Genomic DNA, 22781 nt, shown 5'->3' on the forward strand with positions numbered 1-22781 from the left:
CTCCGTTTCGGCCAGCAGATGGCGCCAGAGCCACGTCGGCATCAGCCCAGACTTCGGGCGGCCGCAGTGGGGGACATTTTTCTGCCGAGGCCTCTCTGCCCAGGCATCCCTGGTTCTTGAAGCTTCACTGAGGGCAGTGTGTGCATCAGCCACAGGCCTTTGGTTCCTTGGCCCCGCAGCCTTGGGGTAACTGGCAGACGTCAGACTTGGAGTTGGGGTCCTGAGCTCTGCAGCCAACTCACTGGCTGGTCGCAGGCAGGGTCCCTCGGCCTCCATTTCCCCTTTTGTGGACGGAGATATTAGCTGGCCAGGCTAAGCTCACAGCAGCGTCCCCACCCCATGCACCTGCTTGTTGTTGGGCAACGGCAGCAAGGAGACTAACTGCATGCCTGTTCCAAACAGACTGAAGGATTCCGGAGAGAAACCAGGGAAGGGGGCGTCCAGGCCAGAGGACGTTCAGCTCATAGGCCGCCTGCAGACCCGCCTGAAGGAGAGAGAGGAGATCATCAAGCAACTCATGGTGAGGCCGTCAGGGCCACCAGGGGGTCTGCAGGGTTCCTTCCGGAGGGCCATCCACTTTGTTCTTGCCATTGCTCTGCCTACCTAGCAATTTTAATCCTGATAACCCTAAAACCACCTTCAGAAGATCCTTGATTACTTTTGTATATTATCTGAAACAATATATACTCACTAAAAAAATTAATACAGAAAAATAGAGCCCCCCGCCCCCCAAGCACTCAAGTCCTACAGCATCTGCCCATGGTTGATTGGTTCAGTTTTTTCATCTATGGAATTTGGGAAAATCCAGAATGTCTTGCCTTCTGTTGGAATTTTAGTAGACTCAATCAAGCCAGTTATTGTTTGTTGATCTTCCTTTTGTAAAAATGACTACCTGTTTTCCAGTTCGCAAAGCCGCCCCGGGGCCCCTTAGGAAGAAGTTTTCTCCCTCGGGGTCTGTAGCCCACAGCCACCAAGGCCTGAGGCCATTTCTCTGGAATGCCCCTCCCTCCACCTGCCCCTGAGCTTTCACGCAGTCCACCTCCCTCACATCCCCGTCTCCTGATACTCCATCCATTGCTTTGGGCTCTAACCCGGCGGCCCCGTGCTCCCTGGTCTGGTGGCAGGTTGCCTGTAGCACCCCAGCTGAACCGGCGGGCGCTGCTCCTCCTGGCTTACGTCCAGCTCTGCAGACGGTGGCTCTCGACTGGCGCCTGTCAGTGCAGCCCACGGTGGGAGGGCTAGTCGGCCACCTGAGAAGTCCAGCCACCTTCCCCACCCGTCTCTGCCTCCACCGCTTTAGTCCAAGCCCCTTTCACGCGCACAACCACTGGACTCCCCACTCACTCCAGCCTTGCCCGCACGCTGACCTCACATCAACCAGGGCAGTCTTGGGGAAGCGTGTCAGATGAGAGCTCGGCTCCATTCTGCACCGCTCACGGCCTCCCGTCCTTCCCCGAGTGAAATCCAGGATCTTCGGCAGCCTGCCAGCCTCACGTCCTCCCACAAACACACACCCGTCTCCTCTCTCACTCCCATCCCTGCCCCTGCCACGCAGTTCCATGTCAGGACGCTGATGAGACAGTCAGGAAAACTTCACCACTAACTGAAAATTAAATGATACTAAGGAATAGCTTGTTTGCTAGGTGTGACGAGAATTGTGGTATTTTTTTTTAGAGTCTTTATCTCTTAGAGATAGATGTGGATGTTTTTAAAGATGAAATTATACAATGATTAGAATCTGCTTTAAAAATAATACAGCAGGAGAGAGAAAAGTGGACAGTGACACGCATAAACAAGGTTGGTGACATAGTGATTGTACCAGCTTTGAGTCTTCAGATGCCCAGAGTACCTGTTTCTCTAACTGCCCAAGACGTTTCAAATAAGCTCGCCGTTCCCTATACAGAAGCTGGGGACTCAGGCCACAGGACTAAAGGTGCTTCCTCAAAGCTTCAGTGGACGGCAGCTGGATCCCCACACATCCTCCCCCTTCCCCTGGGCTTTCCCTCACGGTGTTCTGCCCTCACTCGACCATCTTCCATCAGGTCAAACCCAGTGGTGTGGTCAGGCTCATTTGGACTCAGTTGTGTTTTTCCAGGAGGAGAGAAGATTTCACTGTGCAGCCTTCCCCAGCGCCATGTCCCATCGGAACCGGTCTTTCTCTTTCAACCCTCACCCAGGATATTTGACCCCCTCCATGAAGGTAAAGTGGTTCTGCCGATTTCAGGCATTACAGTGCTGCTGGTTTCATTTTCCTGAAGGTAACTACAGCTTACTTATCGGCGTGCTGGCATACAATCAGAGGAATGTTCACTGAAAATAAGACTCGTGGGGAACGGTCCAAATTATTAACAAACAGTATTTATATCTGGCGAGGCAGATTACGTGTACTTTTAATTTCTTACGGGTTTTTGTATTCTCCGAGTTTCCTATAAACATGTCACTGTTAATAATGGTTATATCTGGATGATGAGAGAAACAAACAAGAATCTCCCACTTTTTAAAAAATGTTTGAGAGAGAGTGGGAGCGAGTGCAGGAGTAGGGGAGAGGCAGAGAGAGAGAGAGAATCCCAAGTAGGCTCTGTGCTGCTGTGCGGTTAGCAGGAGCCTGACACAGGGCTCGACCTCACGAACCAGGAGTTCATGACCTGTCAAGAGTTGGATGCTCAACCAACTGAGCCACCCAGGAGCCCCAGGAATCTCCCACTTCCTTTTTTTCCTTATATATTTTTGGAATTTGTTATAATGAGAATATTCACATCCAAATCTCTCATCTGCTGTAACAAAATCCTAAAAGTGCTTAAAATGTTTAGTAGTTCAAAGGACAGTAACCCTACCCTAAGCTGAACAGATGTGAGCTCATTTATGATTTTTATGTATGCCTCTCAGTGAAAGTGTTGTTTCACTGCAGAAATATTAATGCATTTGAAGACAATGGACCCAGCTCCTGTTGGGGGTCTTATATGGCCTTCTAATGTCTTAAAAAAAAAATTGAATTACCAAACACACGTCCCCAGAGGTTTTGGGCAAGAGATTGTGAACCTGTGTTTCATAAAACAAAGACTGGAGGAAGAAATGCTTTAAAAATAACATGTAGGTATATAAATAAAATTACTGCCTCTTCTACCATATAGTTTTGGTTGGGTGGGCCTTTTTTATTTACAATAATGACTCTTTAGGGTGGAACTAACTGGCCTTTCTTTTACTACAAACAGAAAAAGAAGCTGGAGGAAGTGCCCAGCCGAGTGGTCAGCGTGCCAAACCTGGCCTCCTATGCAAAGAACTTTCTGAGTGGTGATCTGAGCTCCAGGATCAACGCCCCTCCAATAACGAAGTCACCCAGCTTGGACCCAAGCCCTGGCTGTGGCCAGCCTTACAAACCCACCCAGGCTCTAGATGTGAAAACTGCCACAAGGTGGGGGGGGGGGGGGGGGGGGGGGGGGAGTTGTGATTCCAGTTTTCCATAGATAGGGGGGGAATTCAGATTCCTTTCTGGCACCTCTTCAATACCCAGACTTTGGGCAGGTAAAAAGGACAGGGAGACAAGCCCCTCCCTGCCTTGGACAAATTACAATCCAGCCAAATGGGAAGGTGGTGTAAGAGGAAGGAAGTAGGTCATTCTTTAGACAAGTACTATTCTTGGTACCAAGTTCCAGAAAGTCTTTTTTTTCCTCTCATGGATGATTAGATCACTTAGCTAGCCGTGTCACTGTGGTAACACAGAAGATGGACTCTAATCACCTGGCCCTGAGGTCTGGATTCAAATTCTGGTCTCTTGTTCTTACCTAGGTGACTTTGGGCAGGTTACTTGACCTCTCTAGGTCTCCATTTCCTCACCTCTAAAACAAAGATAATACAGCACCTGCCTCACCAGACTGTGAGACTGACGGAATTAATCCACAGGACGCAGTTAGCACAGAACCTGGTACAGAAGCATTCAGTCGATTTCCACTATTACTGCCACTGCTATTATTATTAAGGTTATTTCTCAAGATTTATTGTATCATCTTGAGAGTTTAAGGCCTCTTAATCTGGGTTGGTAGCTCATGCATGATCAATCATCTCAGATACTACCTTATTTTTCCAGAAACCCTTGCAACATGTTTCTCTTTCACAATCATTTCCCCATTTATTAATTCTCCCTCCTATCCAGTCTTCTTTTCAGAGGCAGAACTTGACATTCTGTGCTTTGAATTTTGCATTTCAGAAATGGCTCCTTCTAAAATGTTCTTTTTCCAGGGATGCCTGGGCGGCTCAGGTGGTTAAGCATCTGACTCTTGATTTTGACTCAGGTCATGATCTCACAGTCGTGGGATTGGGCTCCAAGCTGTCATCTTGGGATTCTCTCTCTCTCTCTCTCTCTCTCTCTCTGCCCCCCCGCCCCCCACCCCCACTCGCACTTGTCCTTTCTCAAAATATAATAAAAATAAAGTGTTCTTTTTTCAAAGGCCCTGCATACCTGCGGCTATTGGGACAAATGGGAGGCACAGACCTTTATAAATGTTGAGTGGCAAGGACCTCCTGTCAGTCAATGAAGGAGGCCAGCCCTTTTGTTTCAAAGCTGCAGAAACTGAGGCCTGGAGCCCTAAGCACACCCCTGTATTAACGGCTAGAGCCAGCTCCTGACTCTGGCTGTGGGTTCATCTCAGTATCATACACCTGTGAATAAGCTAGGTCCCCAGTTTTATATGAAGCTTCACAAATGCAGACAGAGACCAGTCAGCAGGTATACATCATACTTTCTTGCTTACTGTTTCCTCTTTTCAATTTATTAGGCTAATGTCACAGTCTTATTGAGGTGCGAACACATTAGATAACTTCTGAAGAAGCCAGACATTATAAGGCTGTGTTGATTAACTGTTTCATTCCTTACCTTTTTTATGAGGTTTAGTGTTCAATTTGTGCCTGAAATATAAGTTTATACAATATGCTCATTAGTCTTAAGTAAAACAGTGGAGAACCTCATTTTCGAAACAGGAATTAGACGTTCCCTTCCCACCCCATCTTTCACACCTTGTTTCTAGCCATGAGTGTTAGCCAGTTATACTCACGGTCTTTCAAAGAGTAAAGCAACAGCTTTACTCCCTGAAAGATAGTGGGGTATTAAGTTGTTTACTGAATAATTTTCAAAGCCATCTAAAACAATCTTTTTGTTTGTTGGTTTGTTTTTAGGACACAAGATGGTGAAACAGCCCAACCCAAAGAAGTCCAGCAGAAACAGGGCTCTGCCCACCAGGAATGGTTTACCAAGTATTTCTCTTTCTAAACTGAGTCTCAGGATTCCATCACAAAGAGGACACCTGAAACACATGTAAAGCATCTGACTGAAGGAATGAACTAAAAAACCAAATTAACTTGCTTGTGATACGATTTATATATAATAGCCAAAACAAATTTTGGCATTAACATTTCATACTGTTTCATTGTGAAACCAGTGCTTAAACAAAATTCTTGACATTAAGGTAAAAAACAAAACAACATAAACCAGTGTTATCAAAATGCACCCACAGAAAATATTAATGTTACTGATGACCCTCACATTGTATTTCTAGTGTCCATAAGATTTCACTCCACTTTGTGGAATGTCAGGCTTTGTGATTTCCATGATCTACTTTAAAAGTGGTTTCACTTGTCCTTAGAATGCTAGTCACCTCCACTTGAAAAGTATTTCTGTGTAAATGACAGAATTCCAAAATGCACATTCAACCTCACTAGGAAGAAGAATAAAAGTTCGAAATACTCATGAAAACCAATTACAAACACAAAACAAGGCAAAACTAGGAGTGGATGACAGCAGCCCTTGGCACACTTCGACTGAGTGCTCTGACTTCCTAAGTCCAGGACCTGAAGTAGATGAGAGAGGGGATAACACCTACCTCAAAAGGGGCTTTTGGAGAAGTAAGCAAAATAGGATAGGTATGACACCAATCACGAACTGGAATGAATCACTGCCAGAATTTTTCTGTGAATAACCGAGCCTCACTCTGTCATATGACTGTAGTTTCAACTTGGTCACTTGTGAAAGTTTCTAGAGTATTCTTTGAAGTCAAAGATCTACTGAGCCCATAGTCTTTGGGCCTGGGCCCTTTGCCTCATGGTGCATTGCTTCCCCATCACATGGATGCTCAGTACTGGAAGGGAATCGGGACTGGCCATTCATGGTGCTGACCCATGTCAGTCCACACTGAATAGTCTGGCCTTCTGATGGAGCAGTGTGATTTGACAAGACTCAATACAATTTGGGCAAAATATGTTCTCAATCCTTTGGTGCTGGCCCCACACGTGGCCATAAACGTTTATTCTATGCACTGTCAAATCTTTGCTCTTTGAATAAAACTTTAAACTGGGCAATTAAAAATGGCTGTGACTTGTATTGTTTTCCCAAAGAAAGGTGAAAGTAGATGAAGACAGTTTGGAAATAAGAAATTCACATTAATCTCAATCAGGTCAACTTTAAATGAAAAGTAGCTGCTTACATAATTTTGGGAGAAATGCAATTACAACTCAAATTACAACTGACAATTTAAAGGTAAAATCACTATCTTTTTTAATGTTTTTAAGGTTTATTTGTTTTGAGAGAGTGAGCACACGTGAGAGGGTAAGAGGCAGACAGAGAGGGGAGAGAATCCCAAGCAGGCTCTGACACACTGTCTCCAGGGCTCGATCCCACCAACTGTGAGTCATGACCTGAACCAAAATCAAGAGTCGGACACAAAACCAACTGAGCCACCCAGAGGCCCCTAAAGGTAAAATTCCTATCTAATCAAAACACGTGGCCCCGATAATTTCTTAAATGAAAATACTTGTTACCATACATGTAACATGCCATGTTATTTCTCAGTATCAATTTTTTTTAGTGATCTTGTTTCCTGCTTAGGGTGAGCACTGTAGGATTATGCTTGCGTTTTGTGTTTTAAAAACTAAACTACGTACAGATAGTTGTACTGTTTATTGAAACATTCTTCCAACACTGCAACTACTGATGACTAGCAACGTAGGCTGCACTTTAACTCAGCATGACACCTGCTGCAGGGACAGAATTTTACTGAGACTCTACATCTGTTTGATTTCTTTCTTGTTGCAGGTAAGTGAAAGATTCTGTTAAATTTCTAGATTCCACACTGCAATAATTGTATCTGTTAACTAAATCTGAGCATGCTTCTATCATTTATCTCCTTAGGACACATTCCTTGGGTATCTAAGTAAAGCATCAAAGGATACATGCTTAAGCTTTTTGATATAGCAGAATTATCATCCAGAAAGTTTCTTTCAAGGTTCCACCTTCACCACAGTGAATAAAATCCTCTCTGTACCCTAGATAATACTGACAAAGAAACTCAATTTGATAGATAAAACATTCTTCTGGTTTTTGTGTATATAATCAGATTCCATCAATCTCTCAAGAGTGAGTGGTCCAGACATGACAGTGATGGCTTGGGGAAAACAGTGCAGATGAAGAGAAATGAACTGATTCAGGATTGAGTCAGGAGGGAGAAACAGCAAGATTTGGTGATAAATCTTGTTAGGCTCTTTTAGGACAGAAGGAGGGGCTAACATACGGCTGGAGCAAAACTGGAAAGGAAGATTGCTGTAAAGTGTTTCTTAATTAGGGTAGAAAAGACTGAACTCGCTCAAGAAATGGCTGCATATTGTGTACCTGAACCCTTTAGCTGCTCTAGCATTGATGTAACATCCAACACAGTAGTTGTGAGTGAGGCTACTTGGTCTATATTCTCTCCAGGATCCATCTGGATTCTGCAAGGGCGACGTTAGGAAATTAAATGGAGCTGTGGTAAGGAGCTGTCCCTGCATTCTTCAGATTTCTTACGGTAGCGCTAATCTCCACCATCACCCCTGGGGATGCAATACTATTTTTGATCTACTCCCTCCTGCTAGTTCCTCAGCTGTCTCCCCTCACCCTACAGGTGATAATCAAAGATGCCCCAGACACTCAGAGTGGCCGTTGACTATTAAGTCCTGTTAGTCATTATCCCTCCATGGGGAGTCAAGACAGTGAGGTGCTAACCAGCCAACTCCACTGTTCTTGTACACAGTATGCCCCCTTACCTTCCAATGTTTGGTCCTTGTACTGACAATGTTCCCTTCCACTGGGACATCTCCCTGTGGCACCACTGGTGGAATCTTCAGCAATTGGGCCACTGGCAACTACACTGCCATGGGTCTTCCTTGCCAATTGGGACAGTGCATGAGCCAGTCCCCAGGCCCCATCCTACTGCCTGCTCTCAGACCACGTCCACTAACAGCCATGTCAGTCAGGTCCTCCAGGAGCTATCTCCCAAGACACAATTAGAATTAGAAGACATTTATTGGGGATTTCAATGGCCCTCAGCCAAGGACCACCAGAAACACATCTGCAGGGAACAAGTTGGGTTTATTACTTGTTGCAATAGGGAGAATGCTCATTGCGGAGATGGTAGGGCTTCTCAGAAAGAGGGTGTTAGAACCTATTTCAGAATTCTGGCTTTGGTGAGTGATTTCAGACAGCCTAAGGATGCAAGGGTGCACTCTAGTTTGGATGCTGTAAACAAGTCGGGGCAATTCTATGACTGGGTGCCTAAAAGAAAATTTTATTTGTTCGGAGCACAGACTAGAGTGAAGATAAAGCTGAAAATAGTTTAAAAAAAAAAAAGCAGTTACTCACTTCAGTCAGAAGAATGTTTGGTGGGTTAACACTGTGACCTTATTTTTTCTCTGAGCCTAGACAAAATAATGAGGTGCTTTTGTTTTGTCCTACTTTATCATGGTCTTGGAGCAACTCTGAGTTGGTATTCTGAGATTGTTCATGTCCAACAGGAGAATACCATGGCCTAGTTGGATAAGTGTCCATAACACAGATCAGTATCTGGATGTCAGGGACAGGTTTTTCTTCCCCTTCTCAAGAAAAACCACCTGTAACATAAAGGGAAGAGGAAGCCTAAGGCAAGAAGAGCCTTCAGACTATGGTGCAGGTTGACACCAGTGAAAGGGAGGCCAAGGAAGATTTGAGCAAAGAAGCTCAGACAATAAGACAGCACCAAGAAGTCTTGGCCAGGCCAGTTGGAGCTCCAGAGCAAAGACTGCCCATGAGGAGTCCCATGTTGAGCAGGAATGACCTGGCTTCAGTACCCCACCTGTGTCTGATCACAGCCAGGGAGAGCACGGCCTCCAGGGAACCCTGCAGCAGATGCCCAGAGGTGGAGCTTTGGTAACTGTACTCCCCACAACGACTCTCTTGAAGGGAGAGCAGCATTCCTCCAAGGCCTCCAGAAGCCCAGGACCAAAGGCTCAGAAATGTCAACACTGAGAAGCTGGATAGAAAAGGAAAGAGAAGGGAAGACGTATCAAAGAGAATGAATTCAAGTAAAGAAGATGAAGTGGCCAGTAACCATCATGAGCACAGTGATGGTGGTATGGAAGGGGCAGGCTGGAAAAGGAGGAAGAGAAGGAGAGATGCTGGAGACTGTGAATGAGGGGCAGGGAGATAGGGCATCAGCTCAGGTACCGAAGGAATGTTGAAGATGGGAGATGAAGAACTCGTGAGCCGCAGGGAATGATCCAGGAGATGGGGGATGCGGAAGATGGACACTGCCCAAGGATTAAGCCCTAGAGAAGGTGACTGGCCTGGGGCCTAGAACCCTGGTGGAAAGGCTGGTCCTACACAGGGTAGGCACTTCAGGAGATGGAACAGGAAGGAAAAAAAGGAGACCCTGAAGATGTGGGTAGGTTTGTCCTTCTGGGACTGGAAAAGTAAGGGAAACCCTAGCTGATGGTTTCTTCTCACTAAAGACAGCAACTCAAGAGTGTTTTCGATGTTAATCACCAAGAAATTAAAATGATATTCATAGCTAAGATTGAAAAGTTGTATTGACAGAAAACTCTGAATTCATAATAAAGAAATGGCAATAATTGGTTCTTGAATGAATTCAAAATATTTTCACTAAGCACCAAAAAGAATAGTTCCCAATATTTTCACTAAGAACCTCTTTATTACTCAAAGACTGCCTAAAACTTAAGCAGTTTATTTAGGTTTTTAATCAAGAAATCAAAGCTGTTGGGATGCCTGGGTGGCTCAGTCGGTTAAGCGTCTGATTTTGGCTCGGGTCATGATCTCACATTTCGTGTCAGGCTCTGTACTGACAGCTCAGAACCTGGAGCTTGCTTCAGATTCTGTGTCTCCCTCTCTCTCTGCCCCTCCCCCACTCATGCTCTGTCTCTCCCTCTCTCTCTCAAAAATAAACATTAAAAAAAAAAATTAAAAAGGGGCACCTGGGTGGCTCAGTCGGTTAGGCGGCAGACTTCGGCTCACGTCATGATCTCATGGTTCATGGGTTCAAGCCCCGTGTCGGGCTCTGTGCTGACAGCTCGGAGCCTGGAGCCTGCTTCGAAATCTGTGACTCCCCCTCTCTCTGTGTCCCTTTCCCAGCTCATGCTCTGTCTCTGTCTCTTAAAAAATAAATAAACGTTAAAAAAAAAAAAAAATTTTTAATTAAAAAAAACAAAAAAGAAATCTAAAGCTGCCAATCAGAGCTTCGAATTGGCATGAAGTGACCAGGTTAACAACCCTGAGGTCATATATTGTGAGTAAAACCTTTTTTTAAAAGCTCTGTTTAATCTATACTGAGGGGATTTGTTAGCCTCAGGCTGTGTACCCCACACATGGGCACACAAACAAAAATGAGTAAAAAGTATTACGCATAAAAAATAAATAATAAGTGGTCCCTGTACATTCAGTGAGGAACAATGCCTACTTCTAATGAGAGGCACTGAGACAGATGCAAATCACTAACCTCCACAAGGAGAACCATGCAAGGTTGGTAGAGAGAGAGGTAGTCCTGTGTCTTGGTGGGTGAGGCAGAAAGCATGCAGTGGCTTCAGGGACCAGATGGCATCAGACCAAACAACCATGAATGGATGGGTATCAGTGTTATATAGGGAGGGCCTTCAAGGCTGAAGGAAATAAAACACTTCAGGACACTGAGTCACAGAAGTATTGCCTGTTCGGAAGACAATAGAGCATCTGTTTTGGGTAAAGAGATGTAATCTGATTAGATTGTAAACAACGAGAAAGGAAAATCTCATCCAAGGAGCACCACACACAATGCCGGTCTGTATTTCTCAACGGCAGCTCAACAGAGAATCTCATTGCCCCATGTAACCAACAAGAGGGTAAAATGTCTTCCCAAATGCTGAGATCCCATGATCTTCGAGGATGGTGAGTCGCTGAGAGTCACCTGCAGCCCATTCTCCATCCCAAGACCCCAGTCCCTTGGAATCAATGTCACTCATTAGCAAGATCCTTCCTTAATGAGAAATTCTGCTACAAAAAAAAAAAAAACAGAAACAAAAACAACACAAGCAAACAAAACTGAAAGTGAAAAGAGATAACCAACCATAGCAAGCTTTAACCTCTCATACTGCGCGTATACCTCAACTGTTGTGCTGAGCACAAGGTCTACCCCCTTACTTAAAATGGATGCATCACTGCAGAACCTAACAATTTACCATATCACTGCTCTTGCTACACACCCCCACCCCAAAAGTGAAAAAAACACCACACAAAATATAAACTTACCCCAAATAAAAGTCAACATCAACTTAAGGATCCTATGTATTAATACTACACTAACTTAGGATATGATAGTCCTTTCAACCTATTTACAAAATACCCTCATTTTGAGAGCTCTGGAAGCCTTATGGACATTGCTGCATTAGATTCCTCTTCTTGAGGTAATTCAAAGTCTTAAAATATGCAAATTTACCTATTTTACTATATTACCATTGAGGGGTAATTGTTATAAAAGGTCTACAACCAAAATCCTCATCCTCTGATTCTCAGATCAAATCATACAAACTTTTCTCTTCATAAGCTAATCTAAAATTGGAAACACAAAAAGACTTAGTCATAAAAAAAATACAAAGAAACATAAAAAGGAATCTGTAAGTGGCATATTAACAGCCTAAACTTTGCTAAAGACAAAAATTTACTTGATCTACCAAAACCATTTTATAAAGTACTCAAGAAAAGATGTTTATCAAACTAGGGGAACGTTTTAGGTGAGACCATCAAACAAAAATCATCTCATTCTTTGGCAAAGAGTTCTTCCAAAATGTCACGTCCACAAGAAGTGATGTTTGTCAAAACTGTGCCCAGGCTGACTCACACCAGATCCCCTTCAGGCCCGCTTTGACTCAGCTTTGCTTCATGGGTGCAGGGATGTTAGCAGACGCCTGCTCGAGGTAGGCCAAGGAGCCCTGAGGGATTTCGGCTGGCTTTTTGTGCTGCGCGTTGATGTCCTCCAGCACCTGCTGCCAATGCCTCAGTTTTGTCAAGTGCTTCTGGACCAGAGCATCCTTCCGCTGCAATTCATTCCTTAGTTCTGAGACATCCTACAAACAAAGACGATTAAGTCAGGGCAAACTCATGAAAAATGAAAATAGTTCCTGATTAGGTAAGAGCACTAAGAAGTAAACTCAAAGAGAATCAATTCAACCTTTGTACATCCAACACTCTGCTTGGCTCCTCTATCCGAATAATACACAGCAACTCCTCTAATGGAAGATGCTGCGTAACGCTGGGAGCTTTTACTTTTCATTTTCTTTTAATAAGTAATACAGATGTTCCAGTATTCCAAAGTACCAAAGGGCAGGCAAAGAAAATCAGGCTCTTTCCCAACCTGATCCCCAGGCACCCAGTATTTCTGTCCAAAGGTCACTGCTGAGAATCTGAAACATATGTTAACAACCGTTTAAAAGAGTCCACACCACTACTCTATCAGTTTGGGCTGAAGTGTTAAAATCTCATCTTCAAGAGCTTTTTAAATGAATACCAGCATTGTAATTCTTTATGAAGGCCTGGCATTGAACACACCTATGTTCTTAGTCAAGTACTCAAATCAGGAAATGCTCTGACATAATAAATTATAAGAGTATCATCTTATCATTCACATTCTCATCAGCTGATATCAATTAATAAAAAGAAGGTTTTCATTTAATTCAGCAGCTTGTGGGAGTAGTTACTTCAAACAGTACCAAAAAACAATCATGTCAATTTAGTGTTTCTCATCAGGGGCATGACTGGTCTCTTGGGCAAGACAATTCTCTCTTCCACACTGCATGGGGCAGGCTTTGGCCCAACACACTAAATGCCAATGAAGCTTCCCAGTCATCATGGCAACTCCAACACATTTCCAAATGCCCCAGTTTCAAACAACTGAGATAAATGAAACCCTGAGTCTCAAGGAACCTGGGACAGAACATTTAAGTTTTGATTCCTTGAACAAAACTTGAGCCCTTCCTGTGTGTAAGGCAGCCGGGGATACACACAAATCACAGTTTCTGTCCAAAATGAACTTATCATCTATATTAATGACTTTTCAACCTTTTTCAAGCAGGAGAACCTTTTCTTTAAGAGAAGTCGTCCAGCAAACGAAACTCTGTTTGAAGCCCAGCCTTCCACCTCCACCCCTGGCTCCACTACTTGCCCAACTTGTAGTGAACACTGACATCTAGCAACATGTGTATTCAATCTGTAAAGCCTACTATAACTCATGGGAAAAGGGTGTATCTCATTTAAAGCACAGATGGAATCCTGACCATATGTGCTCTTCCTGAAAGTTGAAGAGAAAGTTGAGTTCATACCTCTTTGATAACTTGCTCTGGTTTCTGGACAGATAACTGCAATCTTTTCTGTAGGAAAAAACATTCTGTCTGTCTTGCAATATCCAGAAATTTCTGGATACACTGATCAACACCTTATAAAAAAAGACCAAAATATTAAGAAAAACACTAGACACATATATCGTCCTCATAAATGAACAGTCAAAAATATCAAAACAGCACCTTCCCAAAGATGTAATCTGGAATTTTAATTCTGACAACAGAAATACTGACTCCCAACCCCCATGTGTTAACCAACATTAAATAGCAGATAATTTGCGTTTATATAAGGTCAATGAGACCTCAGCACAACACAAAAGTTCTTCTGAGGAAAGACAATCCTGACATCCAGCAATTAGAATCACGACTTCCAGTTAAAATGTAACATGTAAAATATAGTACAAAACAATCAGAAACAGTGGTTGCTTCTTGGGACAGAACTTGGGCAAAGTCAGGGAAACACAAGAGACTTTTCTCTGTAACACCTTCAAAAAATAATCAAAACTTATTTTTTTAAAAACACAGCACGCATTGTTGGTTATTACTGTCCTATACAATATGGACAGCACATTATAACTAGCTCATTATGAGTGTGACATGTCAGTTGATAAACCGAACAAAGAACCAGCAGTATATAGAAATGACTGCATAAATCTCATTCCCTGGAAAAGTTCTCTAAGGATACAAACAAAACTGTAAAGTGTAAAATAAGCAATCAGGAATCTTGCTGAAGGCAAGAACGTGGTCTACAAAGAGTGAATTCTTACCAGTTCTAATTTCCTCCTGATCTGTGCCATTGACATAGTCCTGACTCACAAGAGAAGCAAAGCAAGCCTGTGTGATTCAAACATATAAGAAAAAATGTCATTCACATGTCAAAAATACTACTTCAGAGTAACAACTTCTCTTGAAGTTATTCAATGAGTTGACACAGTCTGGGTTTACACATTAGCTGACAAGATATCCTGCTAATGAAATAACTTGGTAAACTAAGTCCATGAGACACATGGAGGGAGAGCCTCCAAATGAGGCAGCTGGTATTTGCAAGCATCGCAACCTGGCCTCTCTCCTGCCACTCGCCCCTTTCACCAGGATCCCATTCCATACCAGAGCCTGGGCCCCTGGTCCAACTCCACTTAAAGCCCCTCCCTCTGATGCTTACATGAATTGTACCATCACCCTATTAGGGCTCAGATAAATCCTTACCTCCTCAGAGAGGCCATCTCTCTCTACTCTTTTGAAATGGCTCGCTCTATCCTCATGGCCAGCTTTATTGTTTTTCATACAGTTAACGGACATCATTCCATTCTTCTAGTCCATTATCAGTTGTCCCCTGCCAGCAGGTGGGAATTTTGCATATCTTGTTCTCATACTCCTAGAGCAGGAATACTGCTCGGCACTAAGTGGGTGCTCACTAAATACACGTTAATGACAGACGGGACAACCTAAGAGCTTGCTATCACATGGGTAAACAAGTCCGAGAGAATTTCTCTCAAGGGGCACTGATCTAGAGGAATACATGATTCAGCCAAGCACTTCTGTGCACAGGAAACCGTCAGGAAATGCATAAAGAGGTCTATCACAGGGCAGTGGGATCAGAAACAGAATGGGAGAGCTGGTGGGGAGCAGTGGTCAGAAAGGAAGCCTCAGGGCGTCTGGGTGGCTCAGTCAGTTAAGCGTCTGACTCCTGATTTCTGCACATGTCATGATCTCGCAGTTTTAGAGATGGAGCCCCGTGGGCAGCTCTGTGCCAGCAGCACAGAGCCTGTTTGAGATTCTGTCTCCTCTCTCTCTCTCCCTCCCGACGCTTGTGCCTTCTTTCTCAAAATACATAAATGGAAGGAAGGAAGGAAGGAAGGAAGGAAGGAAGGAAGGAAGGAAGGAAAAAAGGAAGGAAGGAAGGAGGGAAGGAAAGAAGGAAGGAAGGAAAGAAGGAAAGAAGGAAACCTCAGGAAAGCACAGCCCCACCAGCAGTGAGCAAAGTACACTGGTGTGAGGCAGGCATATCTGGGCCCAAATTTAGGCCATCACCCACATGTGAGGGCCCTTCGGGAAGCAACAAATTCTGCTGCCAGAAGTTTCCCCTATTTGATTTATAGAGAAAAATCACAGGATTCCTCCTGGGAAATCCCTGTAACACCTCAAGAAATCCGAAAAACAAATTGCCCATTCTGTGTATTACATGGAAAGATGACGCCTGTTGGATTTGGGATATGCCTAGGGCACATCTGCTCTGTGAAACCTGTGGGTACTGGAAAACATCCCACCCAGGAGGCCAACCAGGCAAACCAATCAACAATGGTGGAGCTGCTCCCTCACAACCAGCAGGGCCACCAGGCATAGTGAAATTTGATCTCAGGAATTTTCGCTCCCTCTTCCCTCTTTAAAAAAAAAAAAAGGAAGAAGAAATCAGGGGCCCCTGGATGGCTCAGTTGGTTAAACATCAGACTTGGGCTCAGGTCACGATCTCATGGTTCGTGAGTTTGAGCCCCGACATGGGGTCTCTACTGTCAGCATGGAGCCTGCTTCAGATCCTCTGTCCCACTCTCTCTCCCCTGCTCTCATGCTCTCAAAAATAAACAAACATTAAAAAAAATTTAAAAATTATACATACAGGTCTTCACAGACAGGTGAGCAGTTGTATGGAGAAATGTGTGGTAGTCTATAAAAAGAATATGCTTGGGGCGCCTGGGTGGCTCAGTCGGTTGAGTGTCCGACTTCAGCTCAGGTCATGGTCTCAGAGTTCATGGGTTTGAGCCCTGCGTCTGGCTCTGTGCTGACAGCTCAGAGCCTGGAGTCTCCTTTGGATTCTGTGTCTCCCTCTCTCTCTGCCCCTCCTCCTCTCACACTGTGTGTCTGTCTCTCTCTCAAAAATAAACATTAAAAAAATTTAAAAAATAATTTAAAAAAAAAAGAATATGCTTCTTAGAAGTATGCGTAGGGAGGCACCTGGGTGGCTCAGCCAGTTGAGTGTCTGTCCAACTCTTGGTTTCAGCTCAGGTCATGATCTCAGGGTTTGCGGGTTTGAGCCCTGCATCAAGCTCTGCACTGACAGCACAGAGCCTGCTTAGGATTCTCTCTCCTTCTTTCACTGCCCCTCCCCCATGTGCATGCATGCTCTCTTTCTCTTTCAAAACAAATAAAAAAAAAAAAAACTTTAGAAGTATGCGTAGGATGGACAGTAGGGAGGCCCAAGTAATAGTCCTCATTTGCACAAGCCAAGGGGTTGGCTTTGGGCAAGTAATTTCTCCTCTGAGCCTCAGTTTCTCCATTCATAAAAGGAGAGGATGGTCTCCAAGACCTCCTCCCACAAGAATGCATGATCTCAACAAACTCATTACATTGAAGAGCATTTACTGAGCAACTAGAATGAGAAAACTAGAGACCTAAAGGGAGAGCCCCCAAATAGAAACGAAAAGTGGGCAAGCAGGTGCCATGAACCACTGCAGGTTACAAAACAGAGGCCCACACAGACCACAGTGAAATGAAAAGGAAATGAAAATGTGGCCTTTGAGCAAAGTCCTGAGAAGACCAGATGGGTGATCATGCAGCAGCAGAGAGCCAGCCCAGGTCGCACCACTCACTCCCTGTCACCTGGCTTTGTCTGAACGCCCTTTTGGGTTTCACATTCCCTGGGAAGTGCCTTTGGCAGCCACACCCATGTGTGCTCTCAGAGTACCCCGGGTTTTCTTCTACCAGAGCACTGATCCCCCAACACAGCAACTGCCTGCCACTCATCTGTTTCTTCCACCCGGCGGCTGTCTTGAGTTCCTTGATGGCAAGGACTGTTTTCTCTGTATTCTAAGCACCAAAGACAGGGCCACAACAGGCTCCTTCACTGTTTGACAAATATCCATCAAAGCTATTGCTACCTGCTGCCATTGTATTAGCACTGATGGGAGAATGAAGGACAGATCCATTGGGGAAGTGACGCGGGACTTGGGAGAAGGCAGCTGGAAACCCAAAGGGAAAACAAACAGCACATGCAGAAGGAGTCTTATGTGCCTAGAAGGAAGAAAAAGTTGGAATGCAGCAGAAAGCTGAACATGCAGAGCTGGGAAGACCACAGTAACCTTTTGGCTTTAACTCAAGAGTGACAGCATTAGGACACTGGTGGTTGGCTCTGGCCAAGACATCTACAGGGCCAGTCTTTCAACAAGCTCTCATGACTGACAGCCACCTCACCTCAACGCTAAATGCTGCTCTAAAGCTTACCAAACCCCTTCCTTTCTGGCTTGGTACCACCGCAAAAGCATCTCATTCTCCTCCCAGATAGATTTGGATATCCTTCAAATCAGTTCGTTATCTCCAAACTTTTCAATGTACGCTCCCCAGTAAAAACATTTTTGCCCATGCAGCCCCAGTAACACAGTCATTTACAAACCATATTCATGTTCTACTCTGCTATTACACATAGTATAAAACTCACACGACTAGGATTTAAAATGTGGAAAAGGGGCCTGCACTTATAAGTTCTTTGATTTCCGCACAATAATGGGTCATCTTTCACTTTAGGGACCACTGGAAACCATCTTATTTTTAAGCACTAACTTATTTTTACCTCTCCTTTGTCTACTACCACTCCCCATTTTCCAACTTCTAGAGCAGAACTCGGTTTGGGTCATCCCTGCCTCCCTCGCTCCCTAACCCCCAGCTTTCCTTCTCCCCCTCCCCCCTCTCCTAGTACCAACTTCCACACAGCAACTTTTACGTAAGTCCATTTCATCTCCAAGAGTCCATTACTTCAGGGCCGTTGAAGGGTGCAGCCCAGCGGAAAGGAACAGGACGTAGCAGTGTGTCGTTACCCTTCATAGATCCACCAGTACCCTACACGCAGGGATGCGGGGAAGAGCGCTCAGGGATGGGGCCAAGAAAGAGTAAAACGGGAACCACCGACTGGGAACCTAGAAGGGTCCAAGGCTGGGGGTGGGCAAACTTGAAGTCCACGTGCTTCCAGAAACAAAGTCTAGGTCTCCGCCAGCAGACCTGCGCACACTTCCGGCCACCACTCAAAGTGGAGATTAAAGCAAGTAACTTACGTTCTCTGAGCCTCTTCCCCGATCTGGAAGACTGTCGCGAGCATCACTGAAAGGGGCAAACTGCCCAGGTGCAGCTTAGGTTTCAGGTAAGAAAGGAGGCTGGGAACGGACGCCGCAGTCTCATCTTACCTCAAAAGAGGACTCCAACTCGTCCACCAACGTACTGTTAGAAGTTCTCGGAGGGCCTGGCGCTGCCTGAAGAAGCGAAGCCTGGCCCCTGGAGTCTCCGGGATGTCCAGGCGGCTGTCCGGAGAACATACCTCCCAGCGGCGCCGCCATTTCTGAAAGGGCGGGCAGGAGGCCCACTGCGCCTGCGCAGGAGCTGGCGCCCGCGGGTCACGGGGCACGCACGGTCACGTGACACCGCAGGCCGCCGCGGGCTTCCGTCGAGCTCCAGGGAAAGCGTAGGTTTGGTGGCATCTCCCTTTTCTTCTCGGCCAGTAGGCAGCCAGACTTTTAGTGACCTTAACTGAAAGCTTTGACCGGATTTGACGCAGTTGTGGGAGTGGAGAATTCAGTGACTACGATGGAGCGAGCCCTTCTCCAGGAGTCAGGATACTCCTGTGCAAATCCCGCCTTTGCCCTTAAGATTTGGAAGGACTTTGGCCAAAGCTTCTCTCTACGGGCTCAGGTTACCCGTTGGTAAGAAGGAGGGAGGCGCCCCTTTATTCCACAGTTACCGAGCGTTTACTGTGTACCTATGACTAATCTAGTCAGTGTGGGCAGGGCGGGAACAAACTGGCAAAGTTACGTCTACATTTTCTGTGCGGAGAGACCGGTAACAAAAACATTAACATTGTTCAGGCTCCCTGTGTGCCTGGCATTGTTCACCTTAGATATGTATAGTTAATTAAAGCCACTATGCTAATGTCTTTCAGTAACTTGCTTTTTAACACTCATTTATCTTTTCAGAAGCTAAGTGTTTGTCCCATTATATTTAATTTCACAGTTTTCCAGCACATTTATTCTTGGTCCTAGACTCTGTTTACTCTGGGATTTTAACAGTCACCCCAAGTCTCTGTTCTCATGGAGTTCACTACTGTTTTTGTGGGAGAGAGAGACACATATATAGCAATATCATGTAGAGATAAGTGTTTTAAAAAAATGAAACCCGGTAAGAATATGCATAGTGATGGATTTGAGATGGGTGGCTGGAGAGGTCCTCTCAGAGATTCTGCACTAGAGTGACGGAAGTAAAAATTTACGTAGAAAAATCTTTCTAGACGGGGGCAGGGGTGCCTGATGAAAGAAACTGCCTGGCATATTTAAGGAACCACAGAAAGGCCAGTAGGGCTGGAGCGAGGGAGGCAGGGCACAAGTAACCAGAAAAAGCAGAGGCTCCCCTTTGCGAATCAGGTCTCAGATCAAAAGTCATCTTCCCAGTGTCCATCAAAATTAGCCCCACACGCCCAGCCACTTCACCCTGCTTAATTTTCTTTACAACATTTAAGCATCACCTGAAATGACCTTGTTCATTGTCCTTCATTAGCAAAAGTCACCAGACACATGTGCACCAACAGGAATGCAAGCTCCATGAGATCAGGGCCTGCCTGTCTTGTGTACCTGTACTCTCAACACCCAAAACTGCCTGGCATGTTTGTTGACTGAACAAAAATATAACACCATCATGGAACTAGTGGACTCCAGCAGTTCCCAAACTCTTTTTGGGTCTTAAGACCCCTTTATGCCTCTACAATATTGCTGAGTACGACAAACATTTTTGTTTGTATGGGTTGTCAGTATTCAATTAAAACTTAGAATAGGTAAAATATCTATTAAAACTGAGAATTTAAAATATTTATTTAAAAATAAACCAGTTAATGTTACCATCAATGTTTTAATATATATAACTTTTATAAAAAAAAACCCATCGGAACAGTGGGAATCACTTCACTTTTTTGCAAAAGTAAAAGACTTTAACGCTTCCCATCCTCATGTGGTCTCCAACCCCAACAGCCACCTGGGACCGTGAGAGATACTTGAGGCTGGGGGGGTGATTCGCATTTCCCAGTCTGGATATCCAGCCGCCATGGATGGGGCCGCTTCAGTTCGGGGGTTCTCTACTTCAGCTACCACGTAACACTATCACATTCTAAACCACTACTGTTTTGGCGTGCAGCGCAGCCATGCCTAGACCTCCCTGATAGACATGGGTAATACCACCTGCCTCAGAGCGTGGTTCTGAGACGAGCGAAGGGTTTGTGAAATACCTGGCAGCCAGATGCATGTGCAATGACAGCTAAATTTCATCTCAGCCAGACTAGATAAGCACATGAATCCAGGGCTAAGTCATGCTTTTTGGATCCCACGCTCTAATAAAGATGAGAGTTGTCGTTCCTCTCTTTATAAAATGCCTTCGATAGAAAGCTTTCTATCAAATCCCTGCTTCACCTTCTGAGTCACCTTAGAAGAAACCGAAATGCTTCTAGTTTCCCTTCACAAGGTGGTGGTTCCACCTTTTTCCATCTTTCCTGACAACGTACCTTCTGGACATGGATAATCAGGGGCACCTGTGTTTACTCACTATTCCTGCATGATTTTAATGCTAACAACACAAATGTGCATTCCCATACCCATTCCCTCTCTATAAACCACTTAAGACACATAACATCCTCTTACATGTCACATTTCTTAAATATTAAAAACAACTCCAATAAACATGATTTCTGTCAAATGTTCAGTCTTAAGAAAAAAGGTATAGATAGATCCAATTCATGGGTAACTTGTTCACCTAGATACAAAAGTAAAAAAGAGGAGAGGTTTGTTCTATCCTAAATCAGCACAAGTAGAATTTTGTTGATTGGTTGTAGTCCCAGGTGATAAGCAATACTCTACCCATGAACATTCCTTTTATTGGTGGTGGGTTTTTTTTTAATGTTTATTTTTGAGAGAGACACACACACAGTGTGAGTGGAGGAGGGGCAGAGAGAGAGGGAGACACAGAACCTGAAGCGGGCTCCAGGCGCTGCGCTGTCAGCACAGAGCCCAATGCGGGGCATGAACCCACGAACCATGAGATCATGACCTGAGCTGAAGTCAAACGTTCAACCGACTGAGCCACCCAGGTGCCCCTCTTGGTCTGGTTTCTTCACTTAAATATATTCCACATCTATTCAAGCCACCGTATTGACAGAAAGCACTACAGTGTAATAAACAATTAACAATGCCAGCTCTGGAGAGAGGCCCCCTAGTGTTTAATCTCTGCTTTCCCACTTACTAGCTTGGTGACATTGTTGGCACGTTATTAACCCTCCCTCTGGTGCCTCATTTTCCTCATCTGTAATCTGGGGATAATAGTACCTACCTCACCAACTGATAAGCTCATCACTGAGTGCTCTAAAGTGATCATTAACATTGGAGAAAATACTGTATCACCATGCCCCAACTTACTTAGTTCACATAACACAGCCAGAAGAGACAAGTTGTAATTGTCACTGAGTTGACAGTAATACAGAATACCAGAGCCACACCAGCGAGCATAAAAAGTTGGATTTATTTTTTCTGACAAGTACATAGGAACCTTTAGTTTGTTCCTAGCATCACAAATCTAAAATACATTTTGCTCCTCACTTAAAAACATCTACTCTGAAAATCAGGTAGTTTTTCAACATGTAATCATTTCTAGAATATCTTAAAAGCCATTGCCAAGCAAGATTATTAGCTTTACCTTTATAAATCTCTACATAAAACGGAAAAAAATCAAGATAATCAAATTTTCTTTTGTTCTACATTTTTAAATACCATCCCTTGTTTCTTTTAAGATTTTCATCCATTCATTCAAAAATATTTTGAGGCTCAACTGCTCATTTAAGAGAACTGAAAAATTTTAGAGGATCTGAACTAAGCACTATCTTGACTGAAATGAAGCAAGAACTCTATCAGGGTCCTTGTGGGTCTCCCGGTCATGCCCTTCCGCAGATACGGAACCTCATCTTTGTTGGTCATCACACCTGCTATATCTAAATGTGCCCACTTAGGATGAGTCACAAATTCTTTCAGGAATGCTGCAGCCGTACATGCTCCTGCAGACCTGAAGAGAAAGACAAAAACCATTGTTTAATGCCATGTAAATGTGCACTGACCATTTCA

At 44.4% G+C, this 22781-nt stretch overlaps 3 protein-coding genes across 6 annotated transcripts in view; 1 reads left to right on the plus strand and 2 right to left on the minus strand.

The window, feature by feature from the left end:
* Positions 1–5403, plus strand: part of FAM184B (family with sequence similarity 184 member B) — a 150681-nt gene extending 145278 nt beyond the window's left edge. Inside the window, exons 15-18 of one of the 2 annotated variants that reach the window (XM_019453622.2) lie at positions 403–520; positions 2096–2200; positions 3213–3412; positions 5170–5403. In XM_019453622.2, coding sequence (XP_019309167.2) covers positions 403–520; positions 2096–2200; positions 3213–3412; positions 5170–5263 — 517 coding nt within the window. In that variant the 3' untranslated portion in view covers positions 5264–5403. Of the gene's footprint in view, positions 1–402; positions 521–2042; positions 2201–3212; positions 3414–5169 lie in introns of those variants that run through there. The other variant, XM_053901662.1, reaches the window with a different exon arrangement.
* MED28 (mediator complex subunit 28) lies at positions 4720–18999 on the minus strand. Of its 3 annotated transcripts, none has more exons than XM_019453629.2 (5): positions 18822–18999; positions 14421–14487; positions 13636–13748; positions 12159–12384; positions 4720–11311 (listed from the first exon to the last, which is right to left on the minus strand). In XM_019453629.2, exons 1-4 carry the CDS (start codon positions 18969–18971, stop codon positions 12187–12189), a joined length of 528 nt encoding a protein of 175 aa, XP_019309174.1. In that variant the 5' UTR covers positions 18972–18999; the 3' UTR covers positions 4720–11311; positions 12159–12186. The 3 variants fall into 3 exon arrangements, with proteins under 3 accessions (XP_019309174.1, XP_019309173.1, XP_019309172.1); XM_019453628.2 differs by having other exon boundaries at positions 4720–11314; XM_019453627.2 differs by having other exon boundaries at positions 4720–12384.
* A 3167-nt stretch (positions 19000–22166) lies between these two features.
* The window catches only part of LAP3 (leucine aminopeptidase 3), a 29284-nt gene continuing 28669 nt past the window's right edge, over positions 22167–22781 (minus strand). The window contains exon 13 of the mRNA XM_019453630.2: positions 22167–22722. Coding sequence (XP_019309175.1) covers positions 22533–22722 — 190 coding nt within the window. The 3' untranslated portion in view covers positions 22167–22532. The remainder of the gene's footprint in view (positions 22723–22781) is intronic.

This window comes from Panthera pardus, unplaced genomic scaffold (genome assembly GCF_024362965.1).
Source record: "Panthera pardus isolate Hobbes unplaced genomic scaffold, ASM2436296v1 HiC_scaffold_13, whole genome shotgun sequence".
NCBI classification, from domain to species: Eukaryota; Metazoa; Chordata; class Mammalia; order Carnivora; family Felidae; genus Panthera; species Panthera pardus.

Coding starts and splice junctions, on each gene's coding strand:
- MED28 (XM_019453629.2), bottom strand. CDS start 18,971: ATGGCGGCGCCGCTGGGAGGTATGTTCTCCGGACAGCCGCCTGGACAT. Junction 14,488..18,821: donor AGTTGGAGTCCTCTTTTGAG/GTAAGATGAGAC, acceptor TGAATCACACAG/GCTTGCTTTGCTTCTCTTGT. Junction 12,385..13,635: donor CAGAGCAAGTTATCAAAGAG/GTATGAACTCAA, acceptor CTTTGTTTGTAG/GATGTCTCAGAACTAAGGAA.